Source organism: Chelonia mydas, chromosome 10 (genome assembly GCF_015237465.2).
Source record: "Chelonia mydas isolate rCheMyd1 chromosome 10, rCheMyd1.pri.v2, whole genome shotgun sequence".
Classification (NCBI taxonomy): domain Eukaryota; kingdom Metazoa; phylum Chordata; order Testudines; family Cheloniidae; genus Chelonia; species Chelonia mydas.
Window position 1 is genome coordinate 16,127,508 of NC_051250.2, and position 16,764 is coordinate 16,144,271.

Below are 16,764 nucleotides of genomic sequence, written 5' to 3' on the forward strand. Positions count from 1 at the left end.
AAGGGTAGTTATACCACTGGGAAGGACAAGATGGCACACATTTACAATTTGCACAATCTACTAATGGAATGGCCAGATGTAGAGACTCAACCCCACAACCAAAATTTCCCAAGACTTGGAGAGCTATATAGAAATCCTGAAATTTATGAGAAACAAAATGAACATTTGGTGCAACTACAGCAGAAGTCTCTAAATCCATTTTCCCCTGGCAAACATAAAACTCTACTCTTCTATGGATACGGACCCAAGCTTGAAACTCTTGTCCCGGAGGTGACAACAATCAGGAATGCATTCTAAAAGCTCAAAAGGTTGCTCCTCCATAGCTTGCAGCACCACACTTAAATCCCACACCCCTTAATATGCAGAGGTTGCAACAATTTTGCCAAACTCAGAACCTTTACAATACACGGCCACTAGGACAGATTGCTCTGCATATTTTGGTCTTGTTTACTTTGATCAGGGTGACCACCTTTACCTTCCAGCACCCTACTGTATTAAAATCAAGGCCTGGTGATAGCCCTTAATCTAGGAACTCTAAAACCTGTGGAATCGGTGACTTTAAGTATTATTCCCTGTGACCAAACCGCTCTTCTGCTAAACTTTCCATTCAAGATGTGCCTACAAATAGATCCTAGAATAAGCAGTTTTCAGATGGAATTTTGCTTTGGTCTCTCTTTTAAAGAAGTTAAAGTCTCTGGGGGTAAAGAGCCATCTTCCTGTTAAAAATTACTGCAAACCCTCAGCAAAGCCAATTACTGGTATGAAAATCTTTGTTAAGACCCTCAGAACTGCTGATACACCAAACTGTGATGAGGGAAATTTTAAGAACCTCCTGAGGCATCAACCAATCAGAATTTGTAGGCACATATCTGCCAGATCCAAAGAAGATATCAAAGAGTTTCCATCACAAAGCTAGCAAATTTAATTGTTCAGCCTTTTCATGATCAGGGTTTGCTTTAATACTCTGTTTGGGATGGGGGACAAAAAAAAGAGCACAGTATAACCCCAAGAACGTCCAGAATTAGTTCTGCTGTTCTTATCCATTATGAGCTAAATTTGAGAATGATGCAAGTCTTTCTTGCACCTACATCTACCAATTTAACATGTCTAAACTGATGTAATTTGCAAACTGAGGAGCTGGAATAAAGTGTAATTCACACCCTCTTACTAGTGATTTTCTTACTTCACTGTTCTCTTTTGGCCTTTCAGCACGGACGGCGCAGCCTTTTTACACATGAAAATTAATTTGGAATAAGAAAGGGTGTGAATTAAAAGTGGATTAATTATTCATTCCTCATTAACTAATGTGTGGATGCTCTTATACCAGAATAAGAGTCTTTTTCCAAATTAGTTCAACTCACGTCCAAAGTGGATTAAACTAATTTGGAATAGGGCACTAATTCTGGAATAAGAGAATCCACACATCTCGTTAATCAGGAGTACCTAATCAGAAACAGCAAATCCTGAAAACCTCCAAATGTAGATAAGCTTTTAGATTCAACTGCCCAAGTCCAAAAGTAATGTGAAAGGGGAATGCAAGTTTCATGATAAGGTGATACAACCATAAGGTCCCAATCCTGAAATAACAATCGACAAGAGTGCAGACTTGTGCCAATGTGGTCCCCTGCAGAAGTCAACATGGCTCTGTGCAGATCTGGCTACAGGAGTGGGGCATAAGCAAGCAAGCCAGAATGTTTACATTAGCATAAGAGACATGGGAGTAAATTACGCAAACTGAGATTCCCTGTTATCGCTCTGAATTTGCTCTGATGTTATATTGTTGATTGGCTTCTTTATTAAATTCCTTAGTGGGGGAGATTGACGGAAATATGACATGACAGAGAAGATGTCTCTCAATAACATGGGTCATGAAGGTAAAATGAAGGAAATTTACTAGCAGCAGATGGCCTGTAATTAGTCCTACCAGTTTTTATTCAAAGTACAGGTCTACGTCTTTCAAAAGGGACAGTGACAATGACTCAGATATTTTGCGTGCGTGTGGAATAATTTCTGCTGATTTAATTTAATCATCAAAGTTGAGGATACTTTTCCCATCTTGTGCACCATTAAGATTGCAAGTGTAGATGTGCCCTTAGTAAACAAAGTTACAGTGCCAGCAGTTACAGCGCCGAAGGAAAACCGCTGTTGTGTGTTCACACTGACAGCTGCCTGCGCAATAGCGTGTTCACACTTGTGGCACTATTCTGAGTGGTGCACTCTGGGCAGCTATCCCACAGAGCACCTCTTTCTCTTTTGCCGCTAAGACTTGTGGGAAGGCGGAAGGGGCCACGGGGCATCCTGGGTACTGTCCCAATGCCCCGTGATGCATTGCTTCGCATCCCAGCAATCCCTGTGCTTCCTTCCACATTTGGCGCCATCTTTCAACGGTTTGTGTACTGCGCGCCCTGCCCTGCCTCTTTCGGGCTGCAGGAATGGATCCTGAGCTGTTGACCAGTATGCTGCTCGCACTGACCAACACATCACAAGTGGCAGTGGAGTTATTCCTTAAACTACAAAGGCAAGAGGAGTGAGTGTGACATTGATCTCGCCACGCATACTAGTTACAACATGAGATTGCTTGTGGCATTCACGGAGGTGCTGACCACAGTGGAATGCTGCTCTTGGGCTCGGGAAACAAGCACTGAGTGGTGGGATCACATTGTGATGCATGTCTGGGATGACGAGCAGCGGCTGCAGAACTTTCGCATGAGGAAAGCCACATTCATGGACTGGTTTCAGAGTAACAGCCGTGTTAGTCTGTATTCGCAAAAAGAACAGGAGGACTTGTGGCACCTTAGAGACTAACCAATTTATTTGAGCATAAGCTTTCGTCGATGAAGTGAGCTGTAGCTCACGAAAGCTTATGCTCAAATAAACTGGTTAGTCTCTAAGGTGCCACAAGTACTCCTATTCATGGGACTGTGTGATGAGCTCGCCCCAGCCCTGTGGCGCAAGGACATGAGAATGATAGGTGCCCTGCCGCTGGAGAAGCACGTGGCAATTGCACTGTGGAAGCTGGCTACTCCAGACTGCTACCAATCAGTCGCTAACCAGTTCGGAGTGGGAAAGTCGACTGGTGGAGTCGTGTTGACAGCAGCGTGCAGGGCCATTAATCGCATCCTGCTCCGAAAGACCGTGACTCTGGGCAATGTACATGACATTGTGGATGGTTTTGCACAAATGGGCTTCCCTAAGTGCGGATGGGCGATTGATGGCATGCACATTCCAATTCTGGCACCAGACCACCTAGCCACCGAGTACATTAATCGCAAGGGGTATTTCTCAATGGTTCTCCAGGAGCTTGTGGATCACCATGGGTGTTTCACAGACATTAACACAGGCTGGTCCGGAAAGGTGCATGATGCAAGCATCTTTCAGAACACTGGCCTGTTCAAGAAGCTGCAAGCAGGAACTTTCTTCCCTGACCAGAAGATCATGGTAGGGGAAGTCGATATGCCCAGTGTGATCCTAGCAGATCCTGCCTACCCCTTAATGCTATGGCTCATGAAGCCATACACAGGGCAACTTGACAGCAGCAAGGAGCAGCTCAACAACAGGCTGAGCAAGTGGAGAATGACTGTGGAGTGTGCATTTGGCCATTTAAAAGCCCGCTGGTGATGCCTGTATGAGAAGCTGGACATGGCAGATGACAATATTCCTATGCTTATGCTCCATAATATTTGTGAAGAGAAGGGTGAAAGCTTCACTCAGGGCTGGACCGCAGATGCTCAGTGCCTGGAGGCTGAGTTTGAACAGCCAGAGACCAGTCCTATTAGAGGGGCACAGCGCGGGGCCATAAGGATGCGGGATGCTTTGAGGCTGCAATTTGAAGCTGAAAGCCACTAATGTTTGTTGCTGTGCTCTGGATTGCAGTGCTTGTAATGCTAGGAGGTGATTGGTGCACATGATGCAAGAAGGGGCCTTAACATAATTGTATGTTGCTTTGCAGTGCTTTTTGCTTTCACTTAATAGAATACAGATTGCTTTCAAACAAACACAATTCTTTCATTGAACAACAATAACCAGAGGAGAGAGTCAAATGAAAAAAAAAATCATCAGCAGGGAGGAGGATGGGGGAAGGGAAGGTCTCAAGAGGAGGAGGGGTCCCGGGACGGCTACAGATTTGTGTATGTCCAGAGATCATACCCAACCTTCTCCTTTGGAGTACGATGCAGCAGGTGCTGTACTTCAGCATGGCCAAACTGCAGAGGGATGGGTGTTGAGTGCTGTGGGAGTCCACACTGCTGGATTATGAGGAGGGAGGAGTGGAATGCTGTGGGTAGAGAGTGGAGCCGGGAGGTTGATAAGAGTGTGTTGGCCATGGGGGGGGGAGGGGGAGGGGAAGGGGAAGAGGAGAGAGAGGAAAGGAGTTTTGCGACAGCAGCTGCAGGGGAGGGCGGGTGAAAAGCTGCTCGGTTTGAAGAGCTAGTATGCCCTGGAGCATGTCTGCTTGGCGCTTCATAACTGTTAAGAGCCACTGCGTGGTTTCTTTCTGGTGTGCCACGTTCTCCTTTCGGTCTCTCTTCTCGCTGTCCTGCCACTCCTTCAATTCCTTTTTCTTGGCGGCAGAGTGCATCATAACCTCACGCATAAAGTCCTCCTTAGTTCTTCTTGGACACTTTCTAATTCTGCACAGCTGTTCTGCCACCGATAACAAAAAGAGGGAGGCTGTGCTCCCAATGTCATCTCTGTGAAGTTTAAATGCAACAGTTTACAGAAACAGTATTGTTTGCAACACAGACAAAGATGGTTTCAGTGCTTTAAAACACAGCCGGTACTCACACACCTGTCACTAACTGGCTGACCCCAGGCAAGCACACATGAGCCACAAGACCCCCAAATGGTGAGTAGCTGCAGGGGCAGGGTAAATCACTGTTCCCGGACCCTGCTGTACATTGGACACATGGCTCTTGAGCTCTTGGGGAGAGCCAGCACTGTAGGGGGGGGGCTTGATAATCATTCCTGTCCCCACACTTTCCACAGGAGGTGATCATTATGGAAGATATCTTGCTGCTGAGGTAGAGCAGGGAATCAAGGGAGGGTCTTCTCCAAGCCTGTGGCTTCTGCCCTGGCGCCTATGTGGCTAGCTGTGTGCAGCAATGGTTCCCCCACCCATCACGGCAAAGTAGCGCAGGAAAGTTACCGTTAATGGGGCAAGAAACAAAGCAGCTCTGCTGAGGAACCTGCGGCAACGGATTGCCTAGTATTTCCACAAGAGTTTTCTGGAGATCTCGGAGGGAGATTCCTGTGATGTGAGAGAGTGCATCAACAGCTTGTTCCACCGCTCAGACTAGGCATGAGGTGGGAGACAAGCCTGCTTCCTGCAACTCTCCTGCCCCGAACAACTTGCTTCAACAGTTCCCAAAATCAGATCCACTTACCAGAGGCCTCCTCTCCTGTTTGCACTTCACCAAGATCTGACTGCTGTGACTGGCTAGGCTCTTCCGGGGTAGAAAAGAGCTCCTGACTGCATGCATCTCTGGCCTCCGAGTCATCCTCTGCCTCTGGGTCCCCCTCCCCCTCTTCGTCCAAAATTGCCTCCTCCTGGCTCGGTCCACTCTTGACTGGCACGCAAGCCAACGAAGTATCCACAGGGTCCTTCGCAGTGGAGGTGGAGTCACCACCGAGTATTGCGTCCAGCTTTTGTAGAACCAGCAGCTCGTGGGCACAGCATTGGAATGGCTGTTTGCCTCCCGCGCCTTGTGGTAGGCATTCCGCAGCTCCTTCGCTTTGACCTTGCACTGCAATGTGTCCTGGTCATGGCCCCTTTCTATAATGCATCTAGAAATCTGTCCATAGGTATCATAATTCCGATGGCTGGAGCGCAGCTGGGACCGCACTGCCTCCTCTTTCCAAATGCCAATGAGGCCCAGCAGCTTGGCATTGCTCCAAGCAGGAGATCGCCTGGTGCATGAAGCAGACGTGGTCACCTGGAAAGATGTGCTGAGGCCACTGCACGCATCACTGAGCAAACAGGAAGGGGACTTTCAAATTTGCAAAGGAATGGGGAGCTGATGGTTGGTCACCTGAGGACAGGGCAGTAGAGTTCAAACCGATGGTCAGAGAGGTGAGAACAGGCATTGTGGGACACCTCCCAGAGGCCAGTAGGAGTGCTGTAATCACCACAATGTCTACATTGGCACCGCAGCACTGTAGCCCCAGTGCAGAAAGTTCTACGCCTCTCATCGGGGTGGTTTTTTTTAGAGCACTGCATCTGTGCAGTTTCTGCGCACTAAGTGGCTTGGCAACGTGTACACTTCGGGAGTTACAGCGCTCAAAGCTGCATTACTGTGCATAAACTTGCCAGTGTAGACAGGGCCTAAGTTCCAATCATTTACATCAGTGCTGCACCACTGAAAAAAAAGGGCATTGCTCTGGTGTCACTGAAGGCCTCATTTGAAGACAGTGTAGTTGCAGAGATGTAGAAAGGTAATTTGGTATGCAGAATCTTTACTACTATTGCTAATGCATCAGAAGGAAAGAACCTAGCTTGATTTTCAGAGTTCAGACTGAATCTGCAGGAACCGGCAATTAGAAAAGGCATCTTTTTATTTGTAAACTGAGCAAATCTGATATGGAAACCACTGAGAAACAAACACTATCCCATTTTTATAAGCAAAAACACACTGTAATATCACTGCACATATTACTAGCTCTGCTGTGGTGAAATTATAGGATACTGATATGCACTGTCTATACTAAAAATATAACCATGTTGGGAGATATAACAACACAATTAAAGGGGGATTGCAAATTACAGTGTAGAAGGGACTTTTTATGTTATCATGGTGCCTAAGAGCTCTAGTCATGGACCAGGACCCCACTGTATTAGGCGCTGTACAAACAGAACAAAGAGACAGTTCCTGCCACAAAGATCTTACAAACCATGCCCCAAAGTCTGCTAAAGCCTTGAATTATCCAAATTGCAACTGAACTGTGTCAGGGCTGCCATGTTGCAACAGAATTCCATAATGTGATTCTATTTGTAGTGTAGATGGGGCCTTGCCAGGCTCTCATTTAAAAGCTGAAATGGGTAGTGTAAATAGGGTCTTACAAAAAACCTGCACAGGAGCACAAATTGATGATGATTAGGCAAGTGGCCAGCTGGGAGAGCCGACACTGATACGTTTATTTTAAAACAAAACAAAAAGTCCTAACACCTAAAATTGTGCAGGTAGCAATGCTATGCAAAAACACATACATATCCTGTCCCACCTCACCATTTGTTCGTTACATTAACTTGCTGAGAGAGGAACTGTCTCTTAATGTATATTTGCACAGTGTTTAACACAATGAGACTTCTAGGTACTACTGTAATACAAATAATGATACAGGATTTATGTTTCAATATCCTGCTGGCTCACAATAACAGTGCCAGCAAGCAGAGGGGAGCAGACAGCTGCAACAAGGCAAATAGTCCAGCTTCTCAAGCAGTGACTCCATCAAAACAAAGACCCAGAGCAAAGAGGTGTTTTAGGGTCTTTCCATACAGAAGCGAATTCTACACTAGCTTCAGAACGTTTCATAAGCTAGGTACAGTTCTAGTAAAATCATGTTTCAAATAGCTCTTTCAAATATGTTTGCAGGTAGCATGGTTTGAAGCTTCAATTCTTATCTACACTAAGCTTTTTTTCTTAAAGTTTTCTGCTGTTGATACCACCATTGTAGCTCCAGCAGTCGTAGAAACAGTGAGAGCTCGATTGTGGAGAAATTGTTGGAAGCCAAGAGCTTTTTAACTCCTACCCTGAACAAATTAGAGGACAGTGATTAAAACAATCAGCGGCTGATCTACTCTAGCACTTTGGTGGTAACAACATGGAAAATTGTAACCAACTGTAAAGAAGGAAAGCCTCATTCTACAGGGTTTTTTTTTGCAAAATTATCTGCTTGTATTATTTTCGCCTTTCTCCTATCTATAGAAATGTTAGTTTGGGCCATCAAGGAGAGATCTAGTATATCACAGACATATTACTGCACATCATAGAATACAACATGGTAGGTCCTTCTTGTAAGCTTAAAGCCTTGTAGCATTATTCTAAAGAAAAAGGATAGAAGAAGAGACCATGCGACGTATGGTGCAATAAAATCCATAACTCTCCATTTCAACCAGCTCCTTAAAGGGATCAATCATGGACAGCTTCACAGGATATGAATGCAGCTGACAGTAAACTTTAATATCTATTAATGTAAAGGTCTTAGCAGAGCTGTTACCTTGAAAAATTATCTAACATTTGAACCCAAAAATTCAGAGGTAAGACCAAAGCATATTATCATCAGCTTATAATACAGAACCACTGCAGTTCAAATCACCTTTGATCTGTAGGGGAGCAATAAAACATCAGAAACCAACAATTTGGCTATTTTGTATGGAAAAAAAAGTCCAAGTTCCTTATTCCATGCAACTAAGAAGATATTTCAATACTAGAAGACAACACTGTACACCATTATGCAAGTTTCTAACAAAGCTCTGAAAAAAACAACTGAAAGTTGTTGTTTTTAACTGCTTGCACATGAGCAGAAATGTTAGCTGAGTTCCAGCCTGGATCAAGTTTTTGCAAATGATTTATAAACAACTGAAAAATAAGGGTTTGTAATGGAACAATAAAAAACCAGTAACTATAATTACCAAAAGAAACTTTCAAAACTCTCTACTACTATTATTGCCAAAACTTGTTAACAACAAAAACAAAACCTGATTGGTGAGTTAACTACTTTACATAAGAATGAAAAGCCAAACAGTATAATTTAAAAAGTAAGGCCATGTCTACACTAGCACTTATGTCAGCTAAACTTTTGTCATTCAGGGGTACACCGCTGAGCAATGTAAGTTTTGCCAACATAAGCACTCATGCGCACAGCGCTATGTCGGCAGGAGACACTCTCCCATCGACATAGCGATCGCTGCTCGTTGGGATGGTTTTATTATGTCAATGGGAGAGCGCTCTCTTGTCAGCACCACACAGCTACACTACTGCTTGTACAGCAGCACAGCTGTATCAGTACAGCTGTAAGCTTGTAAGTGTAGACATGGCCTTAGATAGTACTTAGGACCCCATCATACTTATTCACGCAAGAAGCCCCATGGAAATCAGTCAGCTTTTATTCATCATAATTTCTTTAGGAGGCTTACTAAACATTCAATAAATCCATGCTAAATCCTAAAACCCAGACCAAAAATTAGGGATGGAAAAGACCCATTAGTTCATTCAATCGATCTATCTGCAAATGACAAATTGTTCCCTATCGCACATGCTCTTGATCTATTGTTGTTTCCAGATTAGTTTTAAACATCTCAAATTACGGAGCTTCCAAAGTCTCCTTTGTTCCACCGTGTGGAAGTTTCCTTTGACACTTAGCCTATATTTTATCCCTCAGTCTCATCCAATCACTCAGACTAGTTATACACTCATGAGTCACATAAAGACCCTGATCCTGCAAAACCTTTGTGTCCACCTCAGTGCAAAGGCATTGATCCTGCAAGTCCAAAGTAATTAATCTCCCTCCTCTGTGTTTGTACCCTTCAAGTACTTATAGACTATATTTCCCCCAATAAAACAAGATATGTATATTATACTCAGTTTTTCCTCTGTAAGTCAATTCCTTCAGTATCATGATAATTTGTATTTCTCTTTCTTGAACTCCCTCCAGGTTTTCAGTATATTCCAGGTGCAGTCATATCACATAAGAGCTGGACTGAAAAGGTATAGTCCCTTCTTCCTCCATGAAATGACCAATACACATGCCTATGCAGCCCAAAAACTGAATTAAGTTTTCATTGTAGTCATATCATATTGCAAACTCATAGCTAGCTTGTTGTCCACCATCAATCCAAGTGTCTCTAAACTTTGTTGCTGCCCAGTTTCTCACTCATTATATTTCAGATTATTTCCCCCCAGTTATATTAGTTTTCATTTCTTGGTCTTTCTGTTTGTAACCCCACCAAATTTAACACCATCTGCAACTGTCATTAAGGTTCTGTTTACTCCCTTATCTAGATCATCAAGAATTGAAATAAAGATCCTAACATGAATCACAACCATGAATCACAAAAGTGCAGGACTGGAAGGGACCTCGAGAAGTTATCAAGTCCAGCCTCTAGCATGGAGGTAGGACCTCAGGAATCCTTTTTAGATACCTTTCTGCAACTTGAGACTTTATTTATTGTTACTATTTATTTTCAACCTTTGAGCTAATCTTCAATCCATATGTTGCTATCCTAGATTATTTTAATTAACGTTTATAACTGTACTGAAGTGCGCTGTACAATTTAGTAAAATCCACATATATTGCACTAACATTTTTCCTCTCTATGCTGCTTTTCTCAACTTATATACAAGTACTAAAATTTCCTAAATATCTTTTACACAGAGAACAAACACAAACTTTCTAATCAATAAGAATCAGCTATCCACTCCCTTTGTTTCACCCAAGCAGACATTTGCCTGGACTCTCTGCTCTGGGTCCTTCTCACTATACTCCACAAGCGTCTTACTCCTTGTACTCTGTGCCCCACAGATCCTACCCTCGTGCACTTCCCTGTGCTCAGTGCCCCCATCCCCGTTATACTCTGTGCCCCCCCCATATGCACCCACCGCTCCCTCCCCCACCAGTGCTCTCAGACCCGTCTAGCCCCGTTCCCTGGGGGTGCGCAGCTTCTAAGGGGCTGGATGGGGGCAAGAGTCCCCGTGCATGGTGCTCTCAGCAGAGTCCCCCCGACCCCGTTCCTTGGGGGAGGGGTGCTGCCTCTCGGGGGCCGGATGGGGGCGGGGAACCCCTGCCCCTGAGGGGGAGAGGTTCTGCCTCTCGGGGGCCGGATGGGGGCGGGGAGTCCCCTGCCCCGGTGGGTGGCGGGGGGGGAGCTGCTGCCTCTCGGGGCTGTACCTGGTGGTTCTCCTTGGTGCCCGGGGCTGGCTGGCTGTGGCTGCCCATCATATTCATGTAGAGGGACCTGGATAAAGGGCTCCTCAGGTACCTGGCAGGGCCAGACCACATCCTCCTCCTCAGCACCCACAGGGACAGGGTGTAGCAGCCCAGCCAGGCCAGGCACAGTCTCATCGGGGGAAGGTGCGCGGAGTCACCCCCTCCCGCAGCCACCGCCTCCTCTCTCCATAGTGGCGGCGGTAGCGGCGGCAGCACAGATCTCGCCCAGCCCAGCCAGCTCCCGTTCAGGGCCCGCACACACTGAGAGTGGAACTCAGAAAGCGGGGGCAGCGGAGCCGGCCGGACCGCATTACCGGGACACGCCGGGGCCTGGCACGAACCAGCCCCCTCCCTGCCTCTGGACCAATCACAGCGCAGCGTGGGCGCACGGCAGGGCGCGGCTTTCAAACCAGAGCGGAGCACAATGGGGCGGTGACTCCCCCCCCTTCTTTCCGGTGGGAAGGGCTGCGAACTCCCCCCTTCAGAGACCCACCCCTCCCCCAGAGGGCACATGGCACTCCCCTACCGCCCCTCCCTCGGGGCATGTGCCACGCCAGGCAGACAGACCGACTGCCCCTCCCCAGCAGACAGAGGGCATGTGTCTCCACCCCACTCGGAAAGGGGGCATGGGTCACTCGCCCGCAGACAGATCCGCTTCACTGTCCACTCCTTTTCCCCGCTCAAAGGCCATCTCCCCCGAACAGGTGGGAGCATGTGCCACTCACACCCGGGCAGACCCACTGCTAAAGGGCATAAGTCACTCACCCACAGGCTCAGACAGATCAACTACTCTTCCTTTCTCCTCCTTCCCCCCCCCCCCGAACATAATAACAGCCACACTGGGTCAGACCAAAGGTCCATCCAGCCCAGTATCCTGTCCGCCGACAGTGTCCAATGCCAGGTGCCTCAGAGGGAATGCACCTAACAGGTAATGATCAAGTGATCTCTCTCCTGACATCCATCTCCACCCTCTGACAAACAGAGGCTAGGGCCACCATTCTTTACCCATCCTGGCTAATAGCCATTAATGGACTTAACCTTCATGAATTTATCCAGTTCTCTTTTAAACCATGTAATAGTCCTAGCCTTCACAACCTTCTCAGGCAAGGAGATCCACAGGTTGACTGTGCACTGAGTGAAGAAGAACTTCCTTTTATTTGTTTTAAACCTGCTACCCATTAATTTCATGTGGTGGTCCCTAGGTCTTAAATTATGGGAACAAGTAAATAAAGTGACATCTCTCTCCCCCACACAGACAGATGGGGGCATATCCCCCATGATCACTTGTTATGGAGCGTGGTGGCAGCTGCTGTGTGTATGTGTTTCTGTACACTTAAACCTACTCCCTCTACTTCCTTCACAGAGACCCATCTGTCCCTCCTACCCCACAGGCACAGGGGTGCTTCCCCAACCCAAGCAACACATTGCCCACTTCGCCCAAATGAGATGAGAATCATAGAAGATTAGGGTTGCAAGAGACCTCAGGAGGTACCTAGTACAACCTCCTGCTCAAAGCTGGACCAACCCCAACTAAACGTCTAAGGATGGAGATTCCACTGCCTCCCTAGGTAACCCATGAGTGTGTTGTATAGAGCTTTCCACATACACAGTTACTGCCCTGCACCCTCCTTTGAGCAGGAAAGCAAGACATCATCCCCTTCCATCTTTTCATACATATCCCTGTTGCCATCAACATCTTTAATGCCTACACAGAGCAGACTCAATTCTTAAAGTAGCATCGAAAAGCAGATAATAAAAAGAACGAGGAGTACTTGTGGCACCTTAGAGACTATCTCTAAGGTGCCACAAGTACTCCTCGTTCTTTTTGCTGAGACAGACTAATGCAGCTACCACTCTGAAACCTGTCATAGACAATAATATGGACCTGAACTTTATCTCAGAATTACAAAACTGTTAAGTCAGCCCTGCCAAGTTTTTGAACCTATGATGCCAGTGAGTTCAAGACTTAATCCGTAGACCTTCCAGCTTTATGGTTCTAAACTTACTTTTAACAAAATATGTTTCGAATTGTACAACAGCTCTCTTGGTTTCCCTAACTTGTCCACTGTTGGTGACAGCGCTTTCTCTGCATCTCCCACCATCTAGAACAGCCTTCCTGTTCTGCTCTGCCTCATCAGCTATTTTACAATCTGATCTTAAGGTATCTTTAATCTTTTGCCTATGCTTCTTATTTCTCTCAGTTATTAGTTTTGTAACTGAACACTGTAATTTAACCATATCATACCTTTACAACAATTTTTCTATAGTTTAACATATACAATCTGTGGAATTGTGAATTTTATTTCTGAAAATACTTATGGGGCAATGTGTATATGAAATGTGCTGCACTTGGTGGAAAGCTGTACTGTATATAATGTCTTACCGACAGATCCCAAAGAGCTTTATAAACGAACTACACACAGAATCACTTTACCTAGTAGGACCACTAGGGGGGAATGCAGCAGATATTTAACAGCTTGCAGCAATACTGCATAACCGATAAGGGACTGTTGTAACCAGTTGGTCTTTGGCTTTCTTGACACCACCTTGCTCCAATCTATTCCGATTTTGCTATCAAATTCATTTTCCTCACTAATCACACTGATCACATGGCTCCCTTCACTGGCTCTGCATTCCCTTCCACATCACTCCTCTCCTATTTATCCATGCCAGCTCTGCCAGTTTTATCTCCCTTCAAGCCCCCTTTGTTCCTTTCTCCTATGCCTGTAACCTAGCTTGTTCCTTCTTGGCTCTTTCTGGTCATAGTTATGGCTGCTGTTCAGTATACCCTGCTTCTATTTGATAGCATGGGTTTATTTAATCACCATCCCACAGCTAACACCAGTGTTGTTTCAGGGGTATCCAAGGGAATGTCACCAGACCACACTGCCAAAAACCTACGCGTTTTAACTCCGCCAGAGTCCTTACACAGCAGCGCCTGCCTCACCTAGAGCCTGCAACCATCAGGTCCATCCCGCCAAAAGAATGCTTTGTTCAGTTTCCATTCTCCTGCCTCTCTTAAACTACACCCACCTACTGAGGGATGGAAAGGCCATCATGAAGTCATAGTAGGTTCCTCAGGTTATAACAATTTCAATACATTTATTGGCTTGACCAGGTACTCGCTACAAGTGTTGCCAACAGGTATCTGTCTATAAAGAGAAAAGGAGTACTTGTGGCACCTTAGAGACTAACAAATTTATTTGAGCATAAGCTTTTGTGAGCTCCAGCTCACTTCATCAGATACATGCAGTGAAAAATACTGCATGCATCCGATGAAATGAGCTGTAGCTCATGAAAGCTTATGCTCAAATAAATTTGTTCGTCTCTAAGGTGTCACAAGTAATCCTTTTCTTTTTGCGGATGCAGACTAACACGGCTGCTACTCTGAAACCTGTCTATAAAGAGATTCACATTAATGATGATGTCTTATTTAGTCAACCTTGAATTGTTGTCCATTTCTGATTTGGTAGAAAGCCATCACTTGTTGGGATGTTACTTCAGGCTATTAGAAAATAATACTTTTTTTGTATTCCCCATGGAAGTTTGTCCAATAAAATATATTACCTCATCCACTGTGTGCTTCAATATTCTACCCAGGCAATCAGAGCATCAGGGGATAGCTTAGGACTATACCAAGAGTGACAATATATAAGTAATGTAATTAGACAGCTTTCAATCATGCAAGTAATCTTTATTTTATCTAGATGTGGGGGCATGGGCCTTCTGAAGTGTGAGCCACTGCAGCTAAAACTGAAAGAAGGGGCAATACCTTATAGCATTAACACAGCTCACAGAATTCCAGTCACATTATTTCCTATAGTGAAAGAGGAACTAGGCAGAATGATAAACCTGCAAATAATTACAGCCATAACAGAATCTAGAGAATGGAGCACACCTACAGTTCCTGTCATAAAAAAGAGCAGAGTGTGAGAATGTGTGTTGATTTGATTTGTATTTAATCAGCTAAAAGGAAAAGATATGTTCTTCCCACACTAGGGGATATAATCCCCAAATTAGCATATGCACATATTTTCCTCACTGCTTAATTCTGCAAGTGGATTTTGGCAGATCCTGCTGCATCCAGATAGTGCTAAACTCACAGAACCTGATTTTGCTCTCAGTTGCACCAGTTTAAATCTGAAGTAACTCCACTGAAATCAGTGTAGTGAAACTTATGTAAAACCTGTGTAAGTAAATTCAGAATCTAGTCTGCTATATTAATTACTTAATTCAGATGCTACTGTTTCCAGCATTTATCTTTTGGCATTAGCAGTTCTCCTGAAATCTTCCAATGCAAAGATGCAAGGATTGCAGGAGGTGGTTGTACATGTGGAAAGTATTTTGATTTAGGCCAGTACATAGCCAGAAGCACAAGAAAAGGTTTTTAAGTGTCCTGAGTAATATATAGTCTACAGGACTAATGCTGAACAAGGAAAATTGTGTCCTTGCGAAGCAGCAGCTACGTTATTTAGGGCACCACATAGATGAACGCAGTTTGAGCCCAGATTCTGAGGAAGACCCCACCCCAATAGCCCTTCCCATCACTTTACCTTAAAAGCATCCCACCTTCTTTATCTCCCCATCTACAAATCTCCCCCACCTACACTGGGTGAATCACATCCCAGAAGGGCTCAGACAGGGAAAAACCCTTTGTTGTTACTTCACACAATAGGGTCCACAAGGGCCTATCACAGAGGCTCTTGAGAGCTTTGGGCAAGGGGGTCCAGGCCTCTGTGTCCTGAAAAGATGACATTCCTGCACCAAACAAGCTGTGTATGGCTTGTGGAAACATAGGGAAAATTTCCAAAAGAGGAGAAATTCCTCTATGCTTTACCCTACCATTTAATAGCCAACATGCCCTCATCACAGCCATCCACCACTGCAGCTCACCCACACCAAAATACACTGAGTTCCACCTCAGCTTCTAGGCCTGTAGCTACTAAACAGCTTTACTTGCAGCCTCACCACCAGTTTAGGGCAAGGGAATCCAACTCGCTATGTTTCTCTTGAAGCTACTGAGGCTCCATTTTACTTTAAGTACAAGGCATCTCATGGAAGAACATACAAATACGATACCAGTAACACAATCACTGTGATTTGGGTGAGGTTACACTAACACCCAGCCTCCCTTCCCCACCCACAAAACACATTCACATATTTTAATTCATTAGGAACCTCATCTAGGAGTCCTGACCTCTCAGGATTTAGCAAATTGCTTATGGAACAGAGAATGTTAGCCTCAGTTGTGCAGTTATGATGAAGGTTCTTCTGACTAGTTCCCACAGGGCAACTCAACTGACATGTTGTGTTTACTTTTTGAGGAGGCATCTGCTCGGTGTTGACTATGGCACAGAGACATCACTCAAGACTTACCCAAGACCATGCAGTGAATCACTGGTTCAGAATAGATTAACATCAATCCAGAGAGACTCCTTGTACTTACTGCCTCTTGTGGCTCCAGTTAAGGTCCAGAATTTTGGGGCTTGATCCTCATCTGCAGCAATTCCTAGCTGCTGTTGCAATGGTCAAAATTAAAGGAGGAAGTGGTACTTTTTTATATTTTTGGAGGAGATTTGGAGTTATATTTTGCTTCCATTCCCTATTGGAATGCAAGTTCTTCCTGCATACAGAAATCTAAAGCAAACAAGTGCAGCGAACATTCCCATGAAAAAGGCACATTTCAAATGGATTGGTCATCACAGGCCTCTTCAAAAAGGGCCTTCAGATTAAAGATTCCACCTCTGCTAAATATGAGATCAGGCTTAAGGCCCTCAAATTTGCATTGTCATCATCTCCTCCCTTTGGTAATGGCTCAAAATATACTTTTATAGTGGGTTGTTA

General features: G+C 45.0%; 1 protein-coding gene across 2 annotated transcripts in view; it reads right to left on the reverse strand.

Annotated features, from left to right (window-relative positions):
* The window catches only part of METTL9 (methyltransferase like 9), a 40,296-nt gene extending 28,928 nt beyond the window's left edge, over nt 1-11,368 (reverse strand). Inside the window, exon 1 of one of the 2 annotated variants that reach the window (XM_037911729.2) lies at nt 10,882-11,368. In XM_037911729.2, the coding sequence (XP_037767657.1) occupies nt 10,882-11,055 (174 nt within the window). In that variant the 5' untranslated portion in view covers nt 11,056-11,368. The remainder of the gene's footprint in view (nt 1-10,881) is intronic. The other variant, XM_037911730.2, reaches the window with a different exon arrangement.
* Between the last annotated feature and the right edge of the window lie 5,396 nt (nt 11,369-16,764).